Below are 18,429 nucleotides of genomic sequence, written 5' to 3' on the forward strand. Positions count from 1 at the left end.
AAAGACGATTCTATTTACATTAAGGTTTAGTTATGACAAGTCGTCACAATCAAACACCCGAGATCCTCAGTCTATGGTATAATAGTGGCTGAGAGAGATGAAAGTTTGATCTCATTTTTATGTGTGAAGAAACAATCATTAAATCACAAAGACAGTCATTCTTGCAAACATTTATTTAATTAAATGTTTTGGTAACAATGTTTATAATCTTTCTTTAAAAAAAACGCAAAAAATTTAGCGTTATAAAGCACATATAACAAAAGTTCGGATAAATGTATCTTTAAATAACATCAACAAAGAAAAAAAATACATGTCATGTTGGTATTTACATCAGATTTTTTACTCAAAAGTAAAATAACTTACCACAACGCTATTGCTCTAATACAAAAAGTTAACTAAAAACAGGATTTATGTAACAAATCAATATTGGCACTCCTGTTTAGCACATTTTTTCATATACACATCCATTGTATTATTTCTGCTCATGCTAACTATTTTCATCTACACAAACTCAAACATTGCCTGTAACCTTGTTATTCGCACTTACTCACTTCATTCACTCACGTTTATCTATTTTTTTGTTAGCACACAGCGTCAAAATGCCACTGAATATAAATGCACAAACATCTATCCTCACTAGTTAGCGGGACGTAGTATATATATATATATCAATCCCTGCATGTACACTGAATGGGGAATTCTCCACCAGGACTATCATTTGCTGCAAGATGGGCTAAAGTGAGTATAAATGTGATTACATCTTGGAATATTGCAACAGAACATGCATCTGTGTAAAATCTGCCGATAATCATATTTACATTAAATTCAAATGACATTCAGCTATATTAAAATATAAACCGTACAGCAGTCTGTTCTGGATTCCACATTGCATGGCAGGAAAATCATGCTGAAAGGAATCATGCTAAGACTACCTCCAGCGAACAGCTAGAAAATAAAGAAAATAAGAAGAATGAACAAAAAACAAAAACACTATTGAATTTGTATCAGTTGCCTCCCTTTCACGGCCAGAGGTATAAATCTTAGTATGTCACATCATGGCTGAGAAAGTTTCGTGCTAGGTGAAGACGACTGGTTAAAATATCAGTAGGTAAATCTAAAAGAAGAATTAAGAGGTCTATATAATAATAACAAGAATGAGGTAAGATGGTTGGAGGAAATCCTTTACACGAATCACAACTGAAGCTAATTTAGCTCAATAGCTGATCAGCTGCGATCTACATCCAAGATTGTACTACTGGTTTCAATGTTTCTATTATCTCTTGTTTCACTCAAAGGGAAAAGAGATAAAACTAGATCGATGTGAAACGGTTAAAAAAATTGTGCGCCATGAAATGAAATGTGCGCAAAGATATGGCACAGTAGCTTGACTGTGCGAAGTTGCGCCCCTTAGTCTGTGCTCTCATGCCATCCAGCAGAAATAACAACATCTAAGAAATACAAATATAAAAATGGTATAACTTCATATCCTGTGGTAAGTCCTCTGTATAAGCCCCAAAAACCATACTACGAAAAGCCAGAGCATTTTACAGAAACATCACTAATTAGATTGCACGAGATTTCGAGAGAAAATACGCAAAAACTAACGATTGTTTTTTTTTTTTTGTTTTTTGTTTTTTGGAATTTTAAATAACATCATCCAGTGAAATATGACGTAAGAGTAAGACGAGACCAAAGATGTAGAAAAATACAGAAAAAAAGAACACAAGAATTGTGAGTATCACAGAAAAGGCAAGATTAGGAAATGAAACCAATAGCACCTTGTAACATGACCAGTCCTAACTAAAGGAATAGATAATAGTCCCGGCCGTATTAAGTAACAAAGAGACAAGAAGTAAGCGAGGAAAACACGATAAGATTTAACCCTTCAAACAGTTTGGCTTCCTTTGATTTACCTGGAATGTTGCAAGCGTCCGGGGTGAACCTCTGCAGCTACGTTACGTAAATTTGGTGGGTAGCACAACTGGAGATCTTCACACTGCTTCTTAGTGGTTAACCATACAAGGTGAATATGAATATAAGCATCTATATAAATATATGTATATAAATAAAAGTGGATGTGGTAATATTACCGTCGCATTTCCAGGTAGGCCTAGAGGGAGGGCCTCTACCTCGCTTTCTTTCATTGTGGTATACAGATATATATTTTGCCCCTCACATCTCATGCAAACTATGTACATAAAAAACATGGTAGCCAACCTTGATGTATAATACTATAATGGTGACCATTGGTCTTAAATGTGTAATATCTCAACAAAGCCTACTGTACCCTAAAATAAACAAGTATAAAACGTTGTGATCTTAGTCATGGTTTCCTAGAATTGATGTGTTCGTACCAGTTAAACAGTCTCTGGCGTTTAGCATTGGACACAATTTAGGTACTTCATACATGTACCAGGTAAAACTATGTTGTCGGACATACTTCTTATGAATGGAAACCTATAAACCTAGAAAATCGTGAAGATCCAACTGGATTACGTCTAACAAAAGTTTTAAGGTACAGATGGAACAAATGGGACGTGGAAATGGCAAGTATATGCAGGAAGCTGAAATAGCTGATTATGTATGATCCGGTGCGTATGGGAAGTCCTCATACTTATGAAACTGCTATTTCACAATAACGTGGCCGTGCAGTAGAGTCCGACGGTGGTTGCCAATAAAGAGTAAGTCCATGCTGCAGCAGGAAAAAGCTGTTTGTGTCAACAGCTGCCACTCCAGATGACAATGCTGACGCACGTGGTGAAGTGCTTGACGTCATGACGTCAGCGAATACAGAGGATAGTTTGACATGGCCGTGACATATTTCGTCTTGAATCTGTGTTATAGTTTGCTGTTAACGCAAGAAACAACTTCGACGCATGAAAAATGCACCCATTCCTGTTCCCCTGGAGCAAATAACCAATCCCTCATATAGCCTATACCGACGCACATAGATTTGAGAATCGGAAGCATCTCTGATACAGTCAAAAGCCTGGTTTTACACCAAGTTTTCGTGAAATCTATATATTTCATATATTACATATTTCGTGAAATTTCGTGAAAGAACAATTCACAGACGACTTAGCACGATGTTTTCATAATGGATTCTTTTCCATGCCTTTAACAAATTGTTCCGAATGACGTCATACACACACGTGTATATTTCCCATGTGACTTCTTATTGCGGAATACGCCAGCTATAATGTTTGTTTTTGTGTTTTTACAGCTGTACCTCTGAACTCTGAACCAAATAGCAAGAGGAAACCCCAACTACTGCCGTTCTTACAGCTTTCAGCTTCAGACAGTGTCTGAAAATGGTTTTTACATCTGAGCTTAGCTTTATGGTAACAATCTGACGTAGCCAACCAAATGTCACGAGCACTTTCTGTAGGAACACTTTCCTTTGAAGGACAAAAAATCCACTTGCTTAAAGTTTAAAAGAATGGCAGGATTTGTCAACGCTGGGTGAACTTCGCTACGCAAGGCTATTTTTGGATAAAGCCTTCTGTGATCTCCGTGATTATGCTTAGGTTACTTCAGTGTTTGGTTTGCGTTTCCGTTAAACACACATTATTACAGACGTATGAAATGTATGTAGATACCGTTTGGCTGGAGCGTTCAGTCACTTATGACTTGCTACATAACGAAGTTACAAGTATATACATGATTGTGTGGGTTTCTGAATGCGATAACGCATACAAATGCAAGAAACTGTGCAGCCAAGAAAACTAAACGTGAAAAAAAATGAATCTTCAGCTGCATGAGCAATCAGACAGTCAAATAACCGGGAAAACAATGCCTTGGATTCGCGAAATATTTTTGTTGTCGTCTGCTAATCGTTATTGTGAGATATGGCTGACATGACGTCACACAGTTGGCGCGTGCGGCTATACCGAATGCTGTTGCTGCCTCCTTCGTTCCATAGCAGTCCGACTGAACTTGTACACGAGTCGCCTCCCTTCTACCCTCTCCAGGATACCACGTTTGTAATAATGTCTGAAAGCCAAACGAGGAAAATCTTCATCAAAGTCACCAGGCATATATTTACTCTTTTCAAAATAACAAAGAAACAGGTGAAAATGAATTTTCTCCTAAAATTTGAACAGTCACGTGAAAAGCCCACTGTTCACATGCTCTATGAAATACTTCAGTTTCTGGATTCTGATTCTGGATTTCGATTACGTAATCGTGGCTTTATTTTCTGCTAATGCCATCATTTTAATAAAGTCTCATCCCTGAACACATTTAATATAACACTCCCCACCCCTTCTCATCGTGAAAACACATAATATAATACTCTCTAATCCTTCTCATCGTGAAAACACATAGTATAACACTCTCTGCCACTTCTCATCGTGAAAACACATCATACAAAACACTCTACAACTTCTCATCTTGAAAACACATAATATAACACTCTCTGCCGCTTCTCATCGTGAAAACACATCATATAAAACTCTCTACAACTTTTCATCGTGAAAACACGTAATATGATACTCCCTACCACTTCTCACGATAAGCCGCTGTCACACAACACTCTCTTTGAGTTTACTCAGATATAGTTTCAGGTGTGGGCCACCTCATACTAGACCTAACTTTACATCGTTACTTAATTAGTACTTCTTTATTTCACCCTTCACCATTCGGATTTGATTGATTTTCAGTTTTAAAGCCATTCTCACTGAATATATTTAGTCACTTATATAACATCTTTCTTATGCAATGGTGGCCACTTTTTGGGGGATGGGGAAACCGAAGAGCACAGAGTAAACCATGGAACTTTGACTAGTTAGGCCTACTGGCCAACTCTACCACGTGTGACACATGCCACATTGGTGGAATACACGCGGATTCTAGGTTTGGAAGCAGTTCTATTGCATATACTACGTCTGTTGTTTAAAAGGTGCCTGTTTCACTTCAAATGTAAATACTCTGTATTGGTAATCCGAACATGGTAAACAAGACCATGTTCATTTGATTAAATAAAAAATGATATAAATAAAAATATAAGATCAAGTCATGGATTTCATTAAATTCTAAAATATACCCAGTTTGTGGAATGCTAAATATACGTACCTCATGGCCCTACTCAACTTCTCATACGTCATGTTGTCGTTGTTCTTCAGATTTCCCCACAATTGAGCTACGGCTTCTGACTGGACAAAGCGAAATATGCCTTCTTGCTTGTTTTCCCACCGCAATATTTGAGGGTTATACATGGGATTCATTAACGTGTCGTAGATGAACTCCCACAAATGCTGGTTTTTACCTGTAATAGAAAAAGGGATGAAAAGGTATTGTAATTCCAAAAGGTAGCACAAAAATAAAGCTTAAAATAAAACACTGGTGAAAAGTATATTTCAACCAGCAACTAGATAGAACGGATCGTCACGTGTGGAAATGCGGACATGGCGATGATAGACGCACTTAAAGCACTTGACCACTTCACCTGGCTAGGGCCCACTGGCTTTGAGTAACGAGCAACGAGGCTACCTTATCCAGCTGGTTAGGAAAAACGTTTTCAGTATTTTGGGTGGAACTACTCGTCTTTATCTACACAGCCAAGGCCTTTACTGTGTGTAGGAGTTGTAAGGTTGAGCGTCTATCGGATGTTCTGGGTTGGAACTACTCCTCTAGCTACACACCTAAGGCCCTTACTGTGTGTTCGATGTGTGAGGCTGGGCGTCTGTCGGTTGTTCTAGGTTGGAACTACTCCTTTAGCTACACACCTAAGGGACTTACTGTGTGTGTGACTTGTGAGGTTGAGCGTCTATCGAGTTTTCTGGGTTGGAACTACTCCTTTAGCTACACACCCAAGGCCCTTACTGTGTATGGGACTTGTAAGGTTGAGTGTCTGTCGGGTGTTCTAGGTTGGGACTACTCCTCTAGCTACACACCTAAGGCCCTTACTGTGTGTAGGACTTGTGAGGTTGAGCGTCTGTCGGGTGTTCTAGGTTGGAACTACTCCTCTATCTACACACCTAAGGCCCTTACTGTGTGTAGGACTTGTGAGGTTGAGCGTCTATCGGGTGTTCTAGGTTGGAACTACTCCTCTATCTACACACCTAAGGCCCTTACTGTGTGTAGGACTTGTGAGGTTGAGCGTCTATCGAGTTTTCTGGGTTGGAACTACTCCTCTATCTACACACCCAAGGCCCTAACTGTGTGTGGGACTTGTGAGGTTGAGCATCTATAGGGTGTTCTAGGTTGGAACTACTCCTCTATCTACACACCCATAGCCCTTACTGTGTGTAGGACTTGTGAGGTTGAGCGTCTATCGGGTGTTGTAGGTTGGAACTACTCTGTTATCTACACACCCATGGCCCTTACTGTGTGTGGGACTTGTGAGGTTGAGCGTCTGTCGGGTGTTGTAGGTTGGAACTACTCCTCTAGCTACACACTCAAGGCCTTTATTGTGAGTGGGACTTGTGAGGTTTAGCGTCTATCGGATGTTCTGGGTTGGAACTACTCCTCTAACTACACATTCAAGGCCCTAACTGTGTGTGTGACTTGTGAGGTTGATCGTCTATCGGGTGTTCTGGGTTGGAACAACTCCTCTATCTACACACCCAAGACCCTTACTGTGTGGGACTTGTGAGGTTGAGCGTCTGTCGAGTTTTCTGGGTTGGAACTACTCTTCTATCTACACACCCAAGGCCCTTACTGAAGTGGAACTTGTGAGATTGACCTCCCAGCGAATGCTTTGGGGTGGAACTAATCGACTTTACACACCAAAGGCCCTTCATGCACCATACGCTTGGGGTGGAATTACTCGCCTTTATCTACACATACCAAAGACCCTTACTGTAATTGGCCTTGTGAGGTTGAGCGTCTATCGAGTGTTTTGGGGTGAAACTACTCCTCTTGACTTCACTAAGGTACCTTTTGCCGTGCAATGGCGAATCGGGTCCAAGCTCGCTGGGCCATTGTTCTCTTGCATGTATACATGTATAATACGTTATCAGTTTGTACACAAAACGACATCATAAATTAATGACTAAATAACAGACTGTATACAGTTTAGGCCCCAATTACTTCCGGCAGGAAAACCTTTTTATTACAAAGTTGGCTAAAGCCAAACCGTTACCATACCTGTGCCCCGCCGGTCCCGTGGTCTGTGTAGGTCCCTCAAACCTTTATCCTTTGGGGGTCTACCTGGCGGTCTGCGCACTGGGGGACCAGGTGGCATAAATGTTGGGGGAGATGAGATGAAAGGTGGGGTGTGGTTACCCGGCAATGGGTATTGCCCATTACTGGGGTAATATGATCCAGACATGACTGTAAAGAGACGAAAACGAATTGGAATACATTTAACGTGAATTAGATTTGTTTCATATAAACAGTTACATAGAAAGTCGGTATATAGACAGTTCTTTGATGGAGACACATGCTACAAATTAAACGTTATTTACAAAACTACACACAAGGTACCACAAGTGACGTATAATATACTTTGGTTAACATCCCCGCATATTTCTCTACCCAATACTGCTTAAGCAATTTTGCTGTGGGGCGTGTAACTTGCTATTACTTAAACATTCCCGCCTTAATACCCCCATTAATACCCCTTTCCATACCCCAACATTTCCAAAAACAAAAAATGAAAACTAATAAAACCTTAAAAGAAATGACAAGATGTCGTGTTGCTTAGTTATCCATTCGTGATGTGCACTGACTGCACTACTGATACATCCAGTTTGAATGGAAATGTAGCAATCAGTAAAGAATACAATGTGCATGAAAATCCATTACTGCTCTATTAGCTGAACGGGAGTAACTGTGAAAATAATTACCCGATTGTCTGTAAATTAGTTTACATTATCGGGAAGATGTGTGCTAAGGTTCATAGAAATAGGTAGATTCTATGAATCAGGAAGAGTTGCAAGGAAAAATTTTGAATACATGGAAAGCACTGTTATGCAAAATCCAAAATGGGTATAATTATGAAAATAATTACCCGATTGCCAATAAACTTAAGCATGTACACGTTCAGATGCTAGGCAAGATGTGTTTTAAGTTTCATTGAAATCGGCACAGTAATTTGGGAGGAAATGTATGGACAAAATCACGTCTTGAGACAGACAGAAGGACGAACGGACGGACGAACGGACGGACAGACAGGGTGATTCCAGTATACCCCCGCCCTAACTTCGTTGAGGGGAAATAATATATTAAATGAGGTAAACTGACATGAGGCCTTATTTCATCTATTACATTTGCCAACTTTTACACTGTCGTCAACCTGTCGCCTTTTATAACAAACAATCAAGAAAGCATTTTGTTCAACTCAATTTATGAAACTGTGGCAGAAAATCGCATGCTTTTTAATTGCAAAGAAAAAAATATTTATATTTCTATATAAAAACGGTACATCGCTTTGGTTGATTTGCTAACCAACAAAACTCAGCCCCCCTAAGTAGTGTGTGACTGTGGTAATAGGATAGTTTTTCTGCGGCTAGCTCAGTGTCAAAACGGACGAGGTGGAAGCACAATGGCTGGTCATACCGCAAGCTTCTGACAAAACGAAGACAGCCCAACGCAGGTGAGAAAATGCGAGCCGATCGTATTATACAGTATGTGCTTACGTGTGTCATCTGGTAGTGAGAGATCCACAAACTGATCAAGTCCCAGTTTTCCGTATACTCCGTTAGACGAAGTCTGTGGTTGTGTACATATGCGATCGTGCTTAGGATAAATGAAAGGATTTCTGAGAGAATCTGGAAAAACGGAAAAATTATTTGTCACTCCGGAGAAAAACATAATACAGACAGATATTCTATCGTAAATGAAGTTGTTTATTTGGCTATTTATTAATTAAGTACGGTTTATGGCAGGGGGAGGGGATACGGGGTAGGGAAGAGAGGCCGGGGCAAATCACCGCCATCAGCCAGGTACCTGACAAACCTCCTGACTCTTACAGTCGAAGCAACCTGCGACCATTTACGTGTAGGGTCAGTCGTCCATGATAACGTTTTAACTGACAGAGCCAAGCATATATTAACGTTGAATGACTATCACTTCACATACAACTGGGCTTTTTATATTATCAATATGAACTATGTTTCTACTCTCCGGAATATTTGTATTAAAGCTCACACACAGACGCTATGTGGCAATCCATGTATCACAAGAATCATCGGTCCGTAACATTTATGAATAAAACAGACCCACAAAAACTTTTAGTAACGGTATGATGCATATCCGGCCATGAGAATTGAATGAAATGTCTAAATTAGGAGAGTGGAGAGCTAATTTTAGTCGATGGCGAGATAAAACATGGTAGAGAAGACCTATATATATATATATATATATATATATATATATATATATATATATATATATATATATATATATATATATATATATAGTAACGGTATGATGCATATCCCGCCATGAGAATTGAAAGAAATGTCTGAATTAGGGGCGTCAACCATTTGCAGCAAACACTGAATGAAAAGCGCGAGTTGGGTATAACTGCGAAAGGATACATTTTGATTTTTTTCTCAAAGAGGCCTCAAATGTTCTGATGTATTGTACTGATTCAGTGATCAAATTATTAGCATTATTATTTTTTTTGCATTAAACTCACCCAGGGATATAGTATATCCCATACTCATACTTAGCAATGCATGGGCTATACTATTTAAGCAGTTTCTGACGTTTGAAATCCACCACTCTAACTGTTCAGGTTAGAGTCATTATCCTACCTGAGGTTGGTGTGGGACAGGGGTAGCCGCCATAAGCATGTGTTATATGGGACGGATGTATGTCGTGACCGGAATGACAGGATGTGTTGCTGGTGTAGCCCGCATTCAGTCGACTGTCCACGTGGCCCGAGGGAGACGCGGACAAATTATAGCTCGGAACGTCGAAGGACGGACACACAGGGCTCTCTGGCATTGGTGACGATGTTGGGACACAAAACTCCTCCGCTACAACAACAACAAACAGATACTTATTGATACTTCTTGATAACTGATACATTTATTGTTTCACTAACTTAATGCTCATGAAAGTTCAACATGCAGGTAAGGGCAAGGCGGTATTGCGATTTGGGTATCACTTATAAATTCATTTATTTTTATTTGATTGTTGTTTTACGCCGTATTCAAGAATATTTCGCTTGAGAGGTCCGCAGGTTGCTGCAGACCTTCCCAGAACGGCCGCAGAGGAAGCCAGCATGAGCTGGACTTGAACTCACAGGGACCGCGTTGGCGAGAGGTTCCCGGGCCATTGAGCCGTGCACTTATAAAACTCTGGTTTCCAGTAATCAGATATTTTCGGATGACTACTTATAAAACACTGGTTTGCGGAAATAAACATCATGAGATCACTTGTAAAGGACTGATTTTCGGTAATAAATATTATGGGATCACTTATAAAAAAATGATTTTTGGTAATAAGCATTATGAGATCATTTATAAGTCACTCATTTTCGGAATAAACATTATGGGATCACTTGTAAAAGTGGTCTTGGGATATGGGTAGAAATGGGTGTGGGGGTCACCTAATAAACACTTATTACCGGTAATCAAACATACCCGGTGGTATTGGAATGTACGTATGTACGCCAGTAATTATACATAACCTCTTGGCAGTATATCTGATTAGAAAGTCTATTTCTATATAACCAAAATTCAGTAGCTATTAACCAAAGAAACGATTTTCTTAAAGGTAAAATATACAAAACATTCTTTACCTTTACGTTACCAACTCCTAACTCCTATATGCGACTAAGGTTGCCGAAACAAGTACAACACTGGTTAGTCTAAGGCGCTGTAAATTGCAGAAACGATTTTAACTGAAACCCCTCAAAACAATCAAATGAATAGATATGGTTATCATACATAGCCAATAGCAAGTGTATATTCAAGCTGGCATGCGCGTTTTATTTCCAATAGCTTTACGAAGAACTTAAAACAGTGCATCTACAATGCATGTGTGTACCAACAAGTTGTAAGAAAAGTGGGATATATTCTATTCCCGATGTTATAACAAACAACAGATAAGTGAAAAATATTCATATGATCGTACAATATCAGTTTTATATAATTCATACATACATATAATAAAACAATTTATTTAGCCGGATAACATACTGCTCTTCCTCAAAAAATCACTTAGCACGAACTTGTACGACACATAAATAGATTATCGCAAATGTATCAGTTACTTATCGTGCCTGGGGATTCGAAGCCAATAAGTGCCGTTGCAGGACGGATCCGAAATGACCCTTCTGTACCGCAAGGAGCATTATTACTTCACATACTATTCTTAGCTAATTCGATTAGCGGTAGATTTCATGTAATTAAACTTATGGGTAATCGCATCACGAACGCACCGTACATATATGACACGTGTGTTAGCAGATGCAGTGACATTAGGCTCTCAGGTAAACTTGAGTCGAACAATCACTGCTTACACACGATTTTCTATAATCAAATCTCATTATTAGGATTATTTAAAGGATGTTTTTGTGTTTTTACGAAGCAGTTCTATCATCTCGGATTATGGGGACAGGATACAGACTTCCTTAAGGCATCATGTTAGTGTCTACTATGACGTTATTACGTAATGCATATATAAATGTGCAAAATTCTTCCTTCAACAAGTGATAATTGTTGTTATATTATTACGTATAGCAACGACAGATATTACGTGTAGTCAGGACAATTCAACTCCTACTGGATGACTGCTTGATTGGGGTTTAACGACACCTACAGATTATTATTTGTTATTTATTTGACTGGTGTTTTACGCCGTACTCAAGACGACGGTTGCTACCATTATGGTGGGAGGAAACCGGGCAGAGCCCGGGGGGAAACCCACGACCATCCGCAGGTTGCTGCAGACCTTCCTACGCACATACAGATGCGGTTCAAGAATAAATAACTATGATGGAATTACACATACCGAATGATTCTGGCCTATGTACTTATACCATACTACAGAAAGCAATGCAGAATAAGACAAACCAAATTTTATTGACCATTGTATTTATAATGAGGTAGGTAATGAGCTGGTCATAGAAAATGATACTGGCCACTTTGCTTTTAGGATTATAGAAAATGGGGAGATAGGCGTACGGGATGATATTGGTAACATACCGAATGATTCTGGCCAATGTACTTATACCTTACTACAGAAAAGAAGAGAGCATTTAGCATTATAGTAAATGGGACAGAATTAGGCGTACGGGATGATATAGGCAACTTTACTTTAATAATACTGTAGAAAAGAAGGCATGCAGAAATAGATATATAAAATGATGTTGGTCACTTTGCTTACAGTATTATACAAAAATAAAAAAGTATTAGATATAGAAAATGGTACTGACAATTTCTTATACATATTTTAAGAAACAAGGCAAAATTAGACATCATTTACATACATATTGGTCACTGCACTAGTACTATAGTAAATGAGAGTGAATTAGATATTGCTCGCTGTACTTATAAAAATATTGAAAACAAATGAAAAATTAGACAAGCCAAAAAATACAAAATAAAATTTGTAAATTTGCTTGAGAAAAGAAGACAGAAAGAAAGAAGAATAAGATATCTATAAACTTATTTGGGTCACTTTGGTTAGAGTACAAAAGGAAATGGAACAGAATCTGACACACAAAATGGTACTGGTCACTGTAGTATTAATACACTGTCGCTGAAGATAAGTGAGCCGACTTCAGCCACAGCATAAAACGCAGTGGATTATGAACGCTGGTAACAGACGGTAGCAAGGTACGAGACGGGGTCAACTGAATACCACATGTTACCGTGATGTCGGTAAGGACATAGAAGTCACCCGGGTACATTTTTAATTCTTAATACAAAAGGCTGTCACAAAGGCCGGTAACTGCTTCACACCAGGTACGTGATTATCAATGCTATGGGCTCTGGGTTATACACGACATGCCCATATCAGCAGTCAGAAAAGCTGTCAGAGAGAAATTTTCTGCTTCCCACTTTTTGCACCACTTCCTTACGCCAAATCCTCAGTAAAGACAAATGCATACTTCTGGTCGAATGTAAAGTTTGGGTGGCAGACTTCTTAATTATTTACCATAAAAATTATAATGATCTGGGAGGAATTGTCCTATTGTGGAAAATCTTGACGTCGACCACGAAAAAATGCTTATTTAATGCTAGGTTAACGTTCAGTGAAACCATGAATAATTATAGGATTATATTGTAAACTCGGGTATAGGATTTCTGTCTTTTAATCACAAGAGGGTTCAAATCTGGCCTTGGACGGCGAATTTGCTCTGCTTGTAGAGCCTTGATCAGAATAAGTGGTCGACGGTTTCCGTGCATACGTTTGCACAATCCGAAGCTCGTTGAAGACCACTAACCTCCTATTAATATGGTGTGCATATCTGCACGTCACATGTTGAAAAGTTTGATAGTAACTGTCACCTTTCCTCCACCCATAAAACTGACTTCCTTCGTATAAGAGACACAGCTGGAATATCATTACTAACTGTTAAACTATGAAATATACTTTTGTTCCCAATGTTAGATGAATATCGCTTGTATTCCACAGTGAAAAGCTGTACGCCACAACTGGAAAAGCTTGTCAGTACTTTGCCAAAATTGGGCGGTTTACCTCCAACATTGCGATTTTCTTCACCCATAAAACTTATTGTGGGTTTAAAAAGCAATTATCTAAATACTTTCGCCCCCAACATATTTTGAAAGAAGGGATAGTTTTATATGTCAGCTTAATGTATATGTAATTGATCAATTGTAAAAACATATCAAATACTACAATAAGGGCTCATTGCATTGTGTCAGCGTGTCATTATTATTGAAAACTGTTTCAAGGTTTCTTTCACGGAACTGTCATGCATATATCCATATCCTTTAATAAAACACGGCCTCAAGCTATACTTTAAACAATGCATCCACAATTCCTTGACGTGCTGATGTCATTAGTCAAGTCTATAACTAGTCACAATGCCGAGGTCATAACCCTGATTTGTTTTTAGCATATTATTTATTAGAATTGTTGATCTGTGCTTCAAGTTGATTTCCTACAATGTGTGTATTTCCAAATCAAACAAGGAGCAGTATAGCAATGAACTGATATATACAAAAAAAAAAATCCGACAGTTTCCCAAAGTTTGCTCAAAAATAGATCTTCATCTATATAACAACTGAACCAATGTTTAGATCGATGAGTATATGCTGAACATTAGACCTATCAGATCACTGAAGGCTCTGATGAGGACATTTTCCAACTATAGCGCATGAAAGGCAAACACTGTGGAATAGTGTGAAAACAACAGAACTTTCTTTAGAGGTTTTCAAATGGCTAGTGTTTGCAGGAAGAGAGGGATTTACAAAACACGAATAAAATAAACAAAGGAATCGTGATGAAGCAAAAAAAACTAATTGCCATTATTTAAGTGACCATTTCCCCATGGCGTTTAACAATAATGAAATATATTATTTGATTGTTGCCTAACAACATACGCAAGAATTTTTCACTTATACACATTGGCATCCAGTTTTATGAGTGGAGGAAACCGGTGTGAACGGGTCAAACCGCTGACCTTTAACAAGTAACTTCCCACTTGTGATTAACAGATGCGTCTGAAGTTTGTAGGTCCGCGCCTTATCTTAATACAAGAGAAAACAGAAACGTTCTATAAATAAGAACAGACATTGATACGTCCAAGGCTTTGTCCAGTAGCATCGTCAAGGTGTCTGATGTTTTTATATAAAGGTAACAAATTCATGCGTGTGAGTAAATATTTGATCACTGTTTGCTAGATTTTCACAAAGCACGGCTTGACTTTCAGAAAAACATTGGATGATTTCTTGAAAACTTGACATTCATTAGTCTAATAAAGAAAATACAAAAGTAACTCGTGCTTGTTGCAAGTCACATGTAAAGACTTTTATGATTTCACTGTGCATAAATTAACTACAACACATGCTGATGTACCTTATAGCTTATATGTTTTCTATATCTCTGAATGCAACTTTTATTTTGAAAGAAATAATCTTATCGAAGATACTGAGAAATGTTCACCAACTTAAATTAAAACCAACATTTAGCAGCCAATGATCATCGCCTGTGTAGGTTCTACTGAAGAACTATATGACTGATGGCTTTGTGGACTGCTATTCTGTTAAGAAAAACAATGTCTATTCGCATTTCATTTTCCACGAACGAAAGTGGAAAATTGGAACAGCATTGCTGAGAGGCTCACTGGTCACTGTGCTGTGCTAACACGATAGCCACCGAGACCTCTTTGCTGCAGTACAATAGTATAAATACAATATGTTTAAGTAGTCCTACCTGATTTTAATAAACTCTGGAAGACTTCGTAATACAAGCCCCCAAATTGCGGATCGGCCTGGTCGAAGTCCTCTCGTGACATTCTGCAAAGGTCGGCCCCTGGCAGATCCTGAAAGGCTTCGCCTCGCAACTTTGACCCGTCAAGATTGTGCTGCTCCGCTGTAAAGTACAACCAGTCAAGAACCTCGCGAGGAGACCAAGATTCAGGATGCTTTTGAGCCCAAGTTGCGAATTTCTGGTATTCTGAAAGAAAGGGTGTTAAATGTTATATTTATGTTCTAAATCATATACTGATACAATGGGGCATCCCATGATTGCCTTTAGCTTTACTGCAATATCTTATACAGTAACACCTTCTTAAATAGAAGTGAAGTAGGTGACGGATATCGTGGTGAAACAATTTCGAAGACTCATATACAGCAGAACAGGTCCTCAGGGGAAATTTTCACCTCTACCTTAGTATAATCAAAATGATTCCTTCAAGTCTATAAAACTCTATCCATGAAAAGGCTATAACTGTGTACTTCATGATGACATTTTACAAGAATACATCGGTTCGACCAAGTTAAAATATTATGACATATAATCTCAGATCTAGGAATTTGTTATGTGGTTGAGCTTAACTTGAAAATGCTGTACGTGTCACTCTCACTCTTTCTATAGTATTTGTTTCTTTTGAAGTTTTATTTCAAGTGTTCATTTTGTTTTCACTTTGAGTTAATGTAACCATGAACGCCTGACTGAGATGTGTCACACCATAAGCCCTTTCATGCTGCATTTAGAAACAGGTAGAATTGTCAAGTCATATCTATCATATCCCAAAATTTAATGTATGTTACACAATTTTCTCTTATCAACCTATAAATATAATATTATAACCACTAAAAGCCTTTTTAAATTTTCCACTTTGTAAGCTTTATAAAGGTAAATATTTATTTACATTTTTTAATACTTTGCATTTATATTAGTACAAAATATGCCTAGTATGGACTACAATTTCTCGTTTTAATTCTACTTTAAATAGATCAATCTGATTCTTCATATAAAATGTATAACCATTCATACAAACGTCTATGCTTTCTCTAATGACTAAATCCATCTATTGGCTCAATCACCAATCCATGTATCGGTCTATCAATCCATGCGTCCATCACCAGTCCATCGATCCATGCATCCATTATCAGTCAATCCATACAGCATCGATCAATCAATCACATACTACTCACCTAAGTCGGAGTATGTTCCTTCTCTTGATGCCACCAGGCTAGCCTGATGCTGTATATTGCCAGAGCAACTCGTGTTGTTGTTGTCCACAAATCCCACGTGAAGATCGACGCTGGAGGCAGAGCTGGTCGTACTTGCACCACAACCTAAAAGCGTCTCTGACTGACTATTGCTAGTGCACGAGCTGCGGATTTCGTCCTGTGAAACTCGCTGAAATGTCGCTGAGTTAATGACCGGGGCTGGCCCCCATAAGTCTATCAGTGACGTGGATGTGTCTAGGGTGATATCAGATTTGTCCATCCCAGGGAACTGAGAAGATAAAATCAAATACATGACGAACTTGTCAGAATAATCTGAATGAATGAGGTTTTGGCACCGGGACCACGAAGCGATCTTGGACTTAAGTAAAAATTTCAGTCATTAAATTGGGTATGTTCCCATTCATTATTTTAGCTGAAATTTATGTTACTGTAAATTGCACAAAATTTACGTTGTCAAGCAATAATTTGACCTTTAATAACAGTTTTTAAGTGATTTGAACTTTTACACTAAGTCTCCTTTATAAGATCCTTTCGCGATCCCGGAGCTTGGAGACTAATATACCATCCCATCGCTTTATAAAAAAAATGATTAGTTATTATAGGCATTTATGCGAGTTGATATAAGCTTAATTGACTTTGTAATGGATCTTACGTAGCCAACACCTGAGCTTGAAGATCTACATGTGGCCAAGTTTTGTCCTCCTCCAGCCACTGAACATATACACAGGCCCTTCGGAATCGACATGCGCCCTCCAGCTTATTGCTATCTGGCGACTCTCACAGCACACAGCGCTGCTGATAATACAACACTTCTTCGTCGGTTTAACTTTTAAAGACTTGCGAATAAACATTAGACAGATAATTCTTAAGTGTACTCACAAGAAGTCACATTTTAGATATACTTTAGAATCTGAAAACAAACTGATAAATCTAGTAAAACTATCGATGTTTTCAAACGAGGATACAATTATTTTAAGTTTTAAATTCAATTTTGTATGGCTTTTGTAATCCTATATGTTCGTGGATGGCTGTCATACTTGTATTATGTAAATACACCTAAGCACTGATATTACTGGTTGGAGTGTGAAATAAATGAATGCATGAAACAGAGCAACTGCACATAAACATGAAGCTCTGCAAGTGACCTCGCTTTTCGGCTTCCCATGTTTAAACGATGGTGGAAGAGATATCGTCAAATATATCATGATTTTAAGCAGGCGGTTTTTCAAATTTGTCAGCTAGATTCGGGGACTGTAGGTTAAGTGTCCAGTTAAGGTTAAGACATTCTAGGAAACTTTTGAATACACATGTATCTTGAAGGTGTCAAGCTATATCCGGGATTTTTGCACGCTTCAATCAGCTGACTCACAAAACCTGATTCTTACTTAACACCTCAATACTGTGCTAACTGAGATCTGGATTTTACTGACAAATTCTGTTTTGTTACCGCTTGTCTGAGGTGAATCTGAGGGAATATCACCCTCAAGTCCGTGTTCGAATAAAATCACGCTCCTGTGTTTCCTGTCATCATTTACCCTAATTCAGGTTATAGCCGATATTTGCTAACTCCTGACTATGACACAAAACGGACCCTTTTAAGAATAATGTCTCTGGTTCGAATCCAGCTTTAGGCAACCGTCCCCGGCCGCGGTTTTACCTCTGGAATTCAGCATATACTTCTGCGTGGAGAGGTTTTAACCACTTGCAGACCGATGCTTTAAGTGTTTTTATTTAATATACTAAGTTCGGCGTGAGGCATTAATAAGTACTTTAAAAAAGAAATATATGACAAGACCAAGGAGGATCTAGTTTATTTTCCACTTTCTCTCACAAAATGTTCCCCAACTGGTGACCTTGTTTA

General features: G+C 38.5%; 1 protein-coding gene across 1 annotated transcript in view; it reads right to left on the reverse strand.

Annotated features, from left to right (window-relative positions):
- Positions 1 to 1,627: 1,627 nt before the first annotated feature.
- The window catches only part of LOC135467924 (ETS-related transcription factor Elf-3-like), a 39,294-nt gene continuing 22,492 nt past the window's right edge, over positions 1,628 to 18,429 (reverse strand). Inside the window, exons 3-9 of the mRNA XM_064745853.1 lie at positions 16,530 to 16,836; positions 15,304 to 15,546; positions 9,705 to 9,929; positions 8,583 to 8,714; positions 7,090 to 7,275; positions 5,074 to 5,266; positions 1,628 to 3,993 (exon numbers count right to left, since the gene is read on the reverse strand). Coding sequence (XP_064601923.1) covers positions 3,885 to 3,993; positions 5,074 to 5,266; positions 7,090 to 7,275; positions 8,583 to 8,714; positions 9,705 to 9,929; positions 15,304 to 15,546; positions 16,530 to 16,836 — 1,395 coding nt within the window. The 3' untranslated portion in view covers positions 1,628 to 3,884. The remainder of the gene's footprint in view (positions 3,994 to 5,073; positions 5,267 to 7,089; positions 7,276 to 8,582; positions 8,715 to 9,704; positions 9,930 to 15,303; positions 15,547 to 16,529; positions 16,837 to 18,429) is intronic.

Source organism: Liolophura sinensis, chromosome 6, assembly GCF_032854445.1.
Source record: "Liolophura sinensis isolate JHLJ2023 chromosome 6, CUHK_Ljap_v2, whole genome shotgun sequence".
Classification (NCBI taxonomy): domain Eukaryota; kingdom Metazoa; phylum Mollusca; class Polyplacophora; order Chitonida; family Chitonidae; genus Liolophura; species Liolophura sinensis.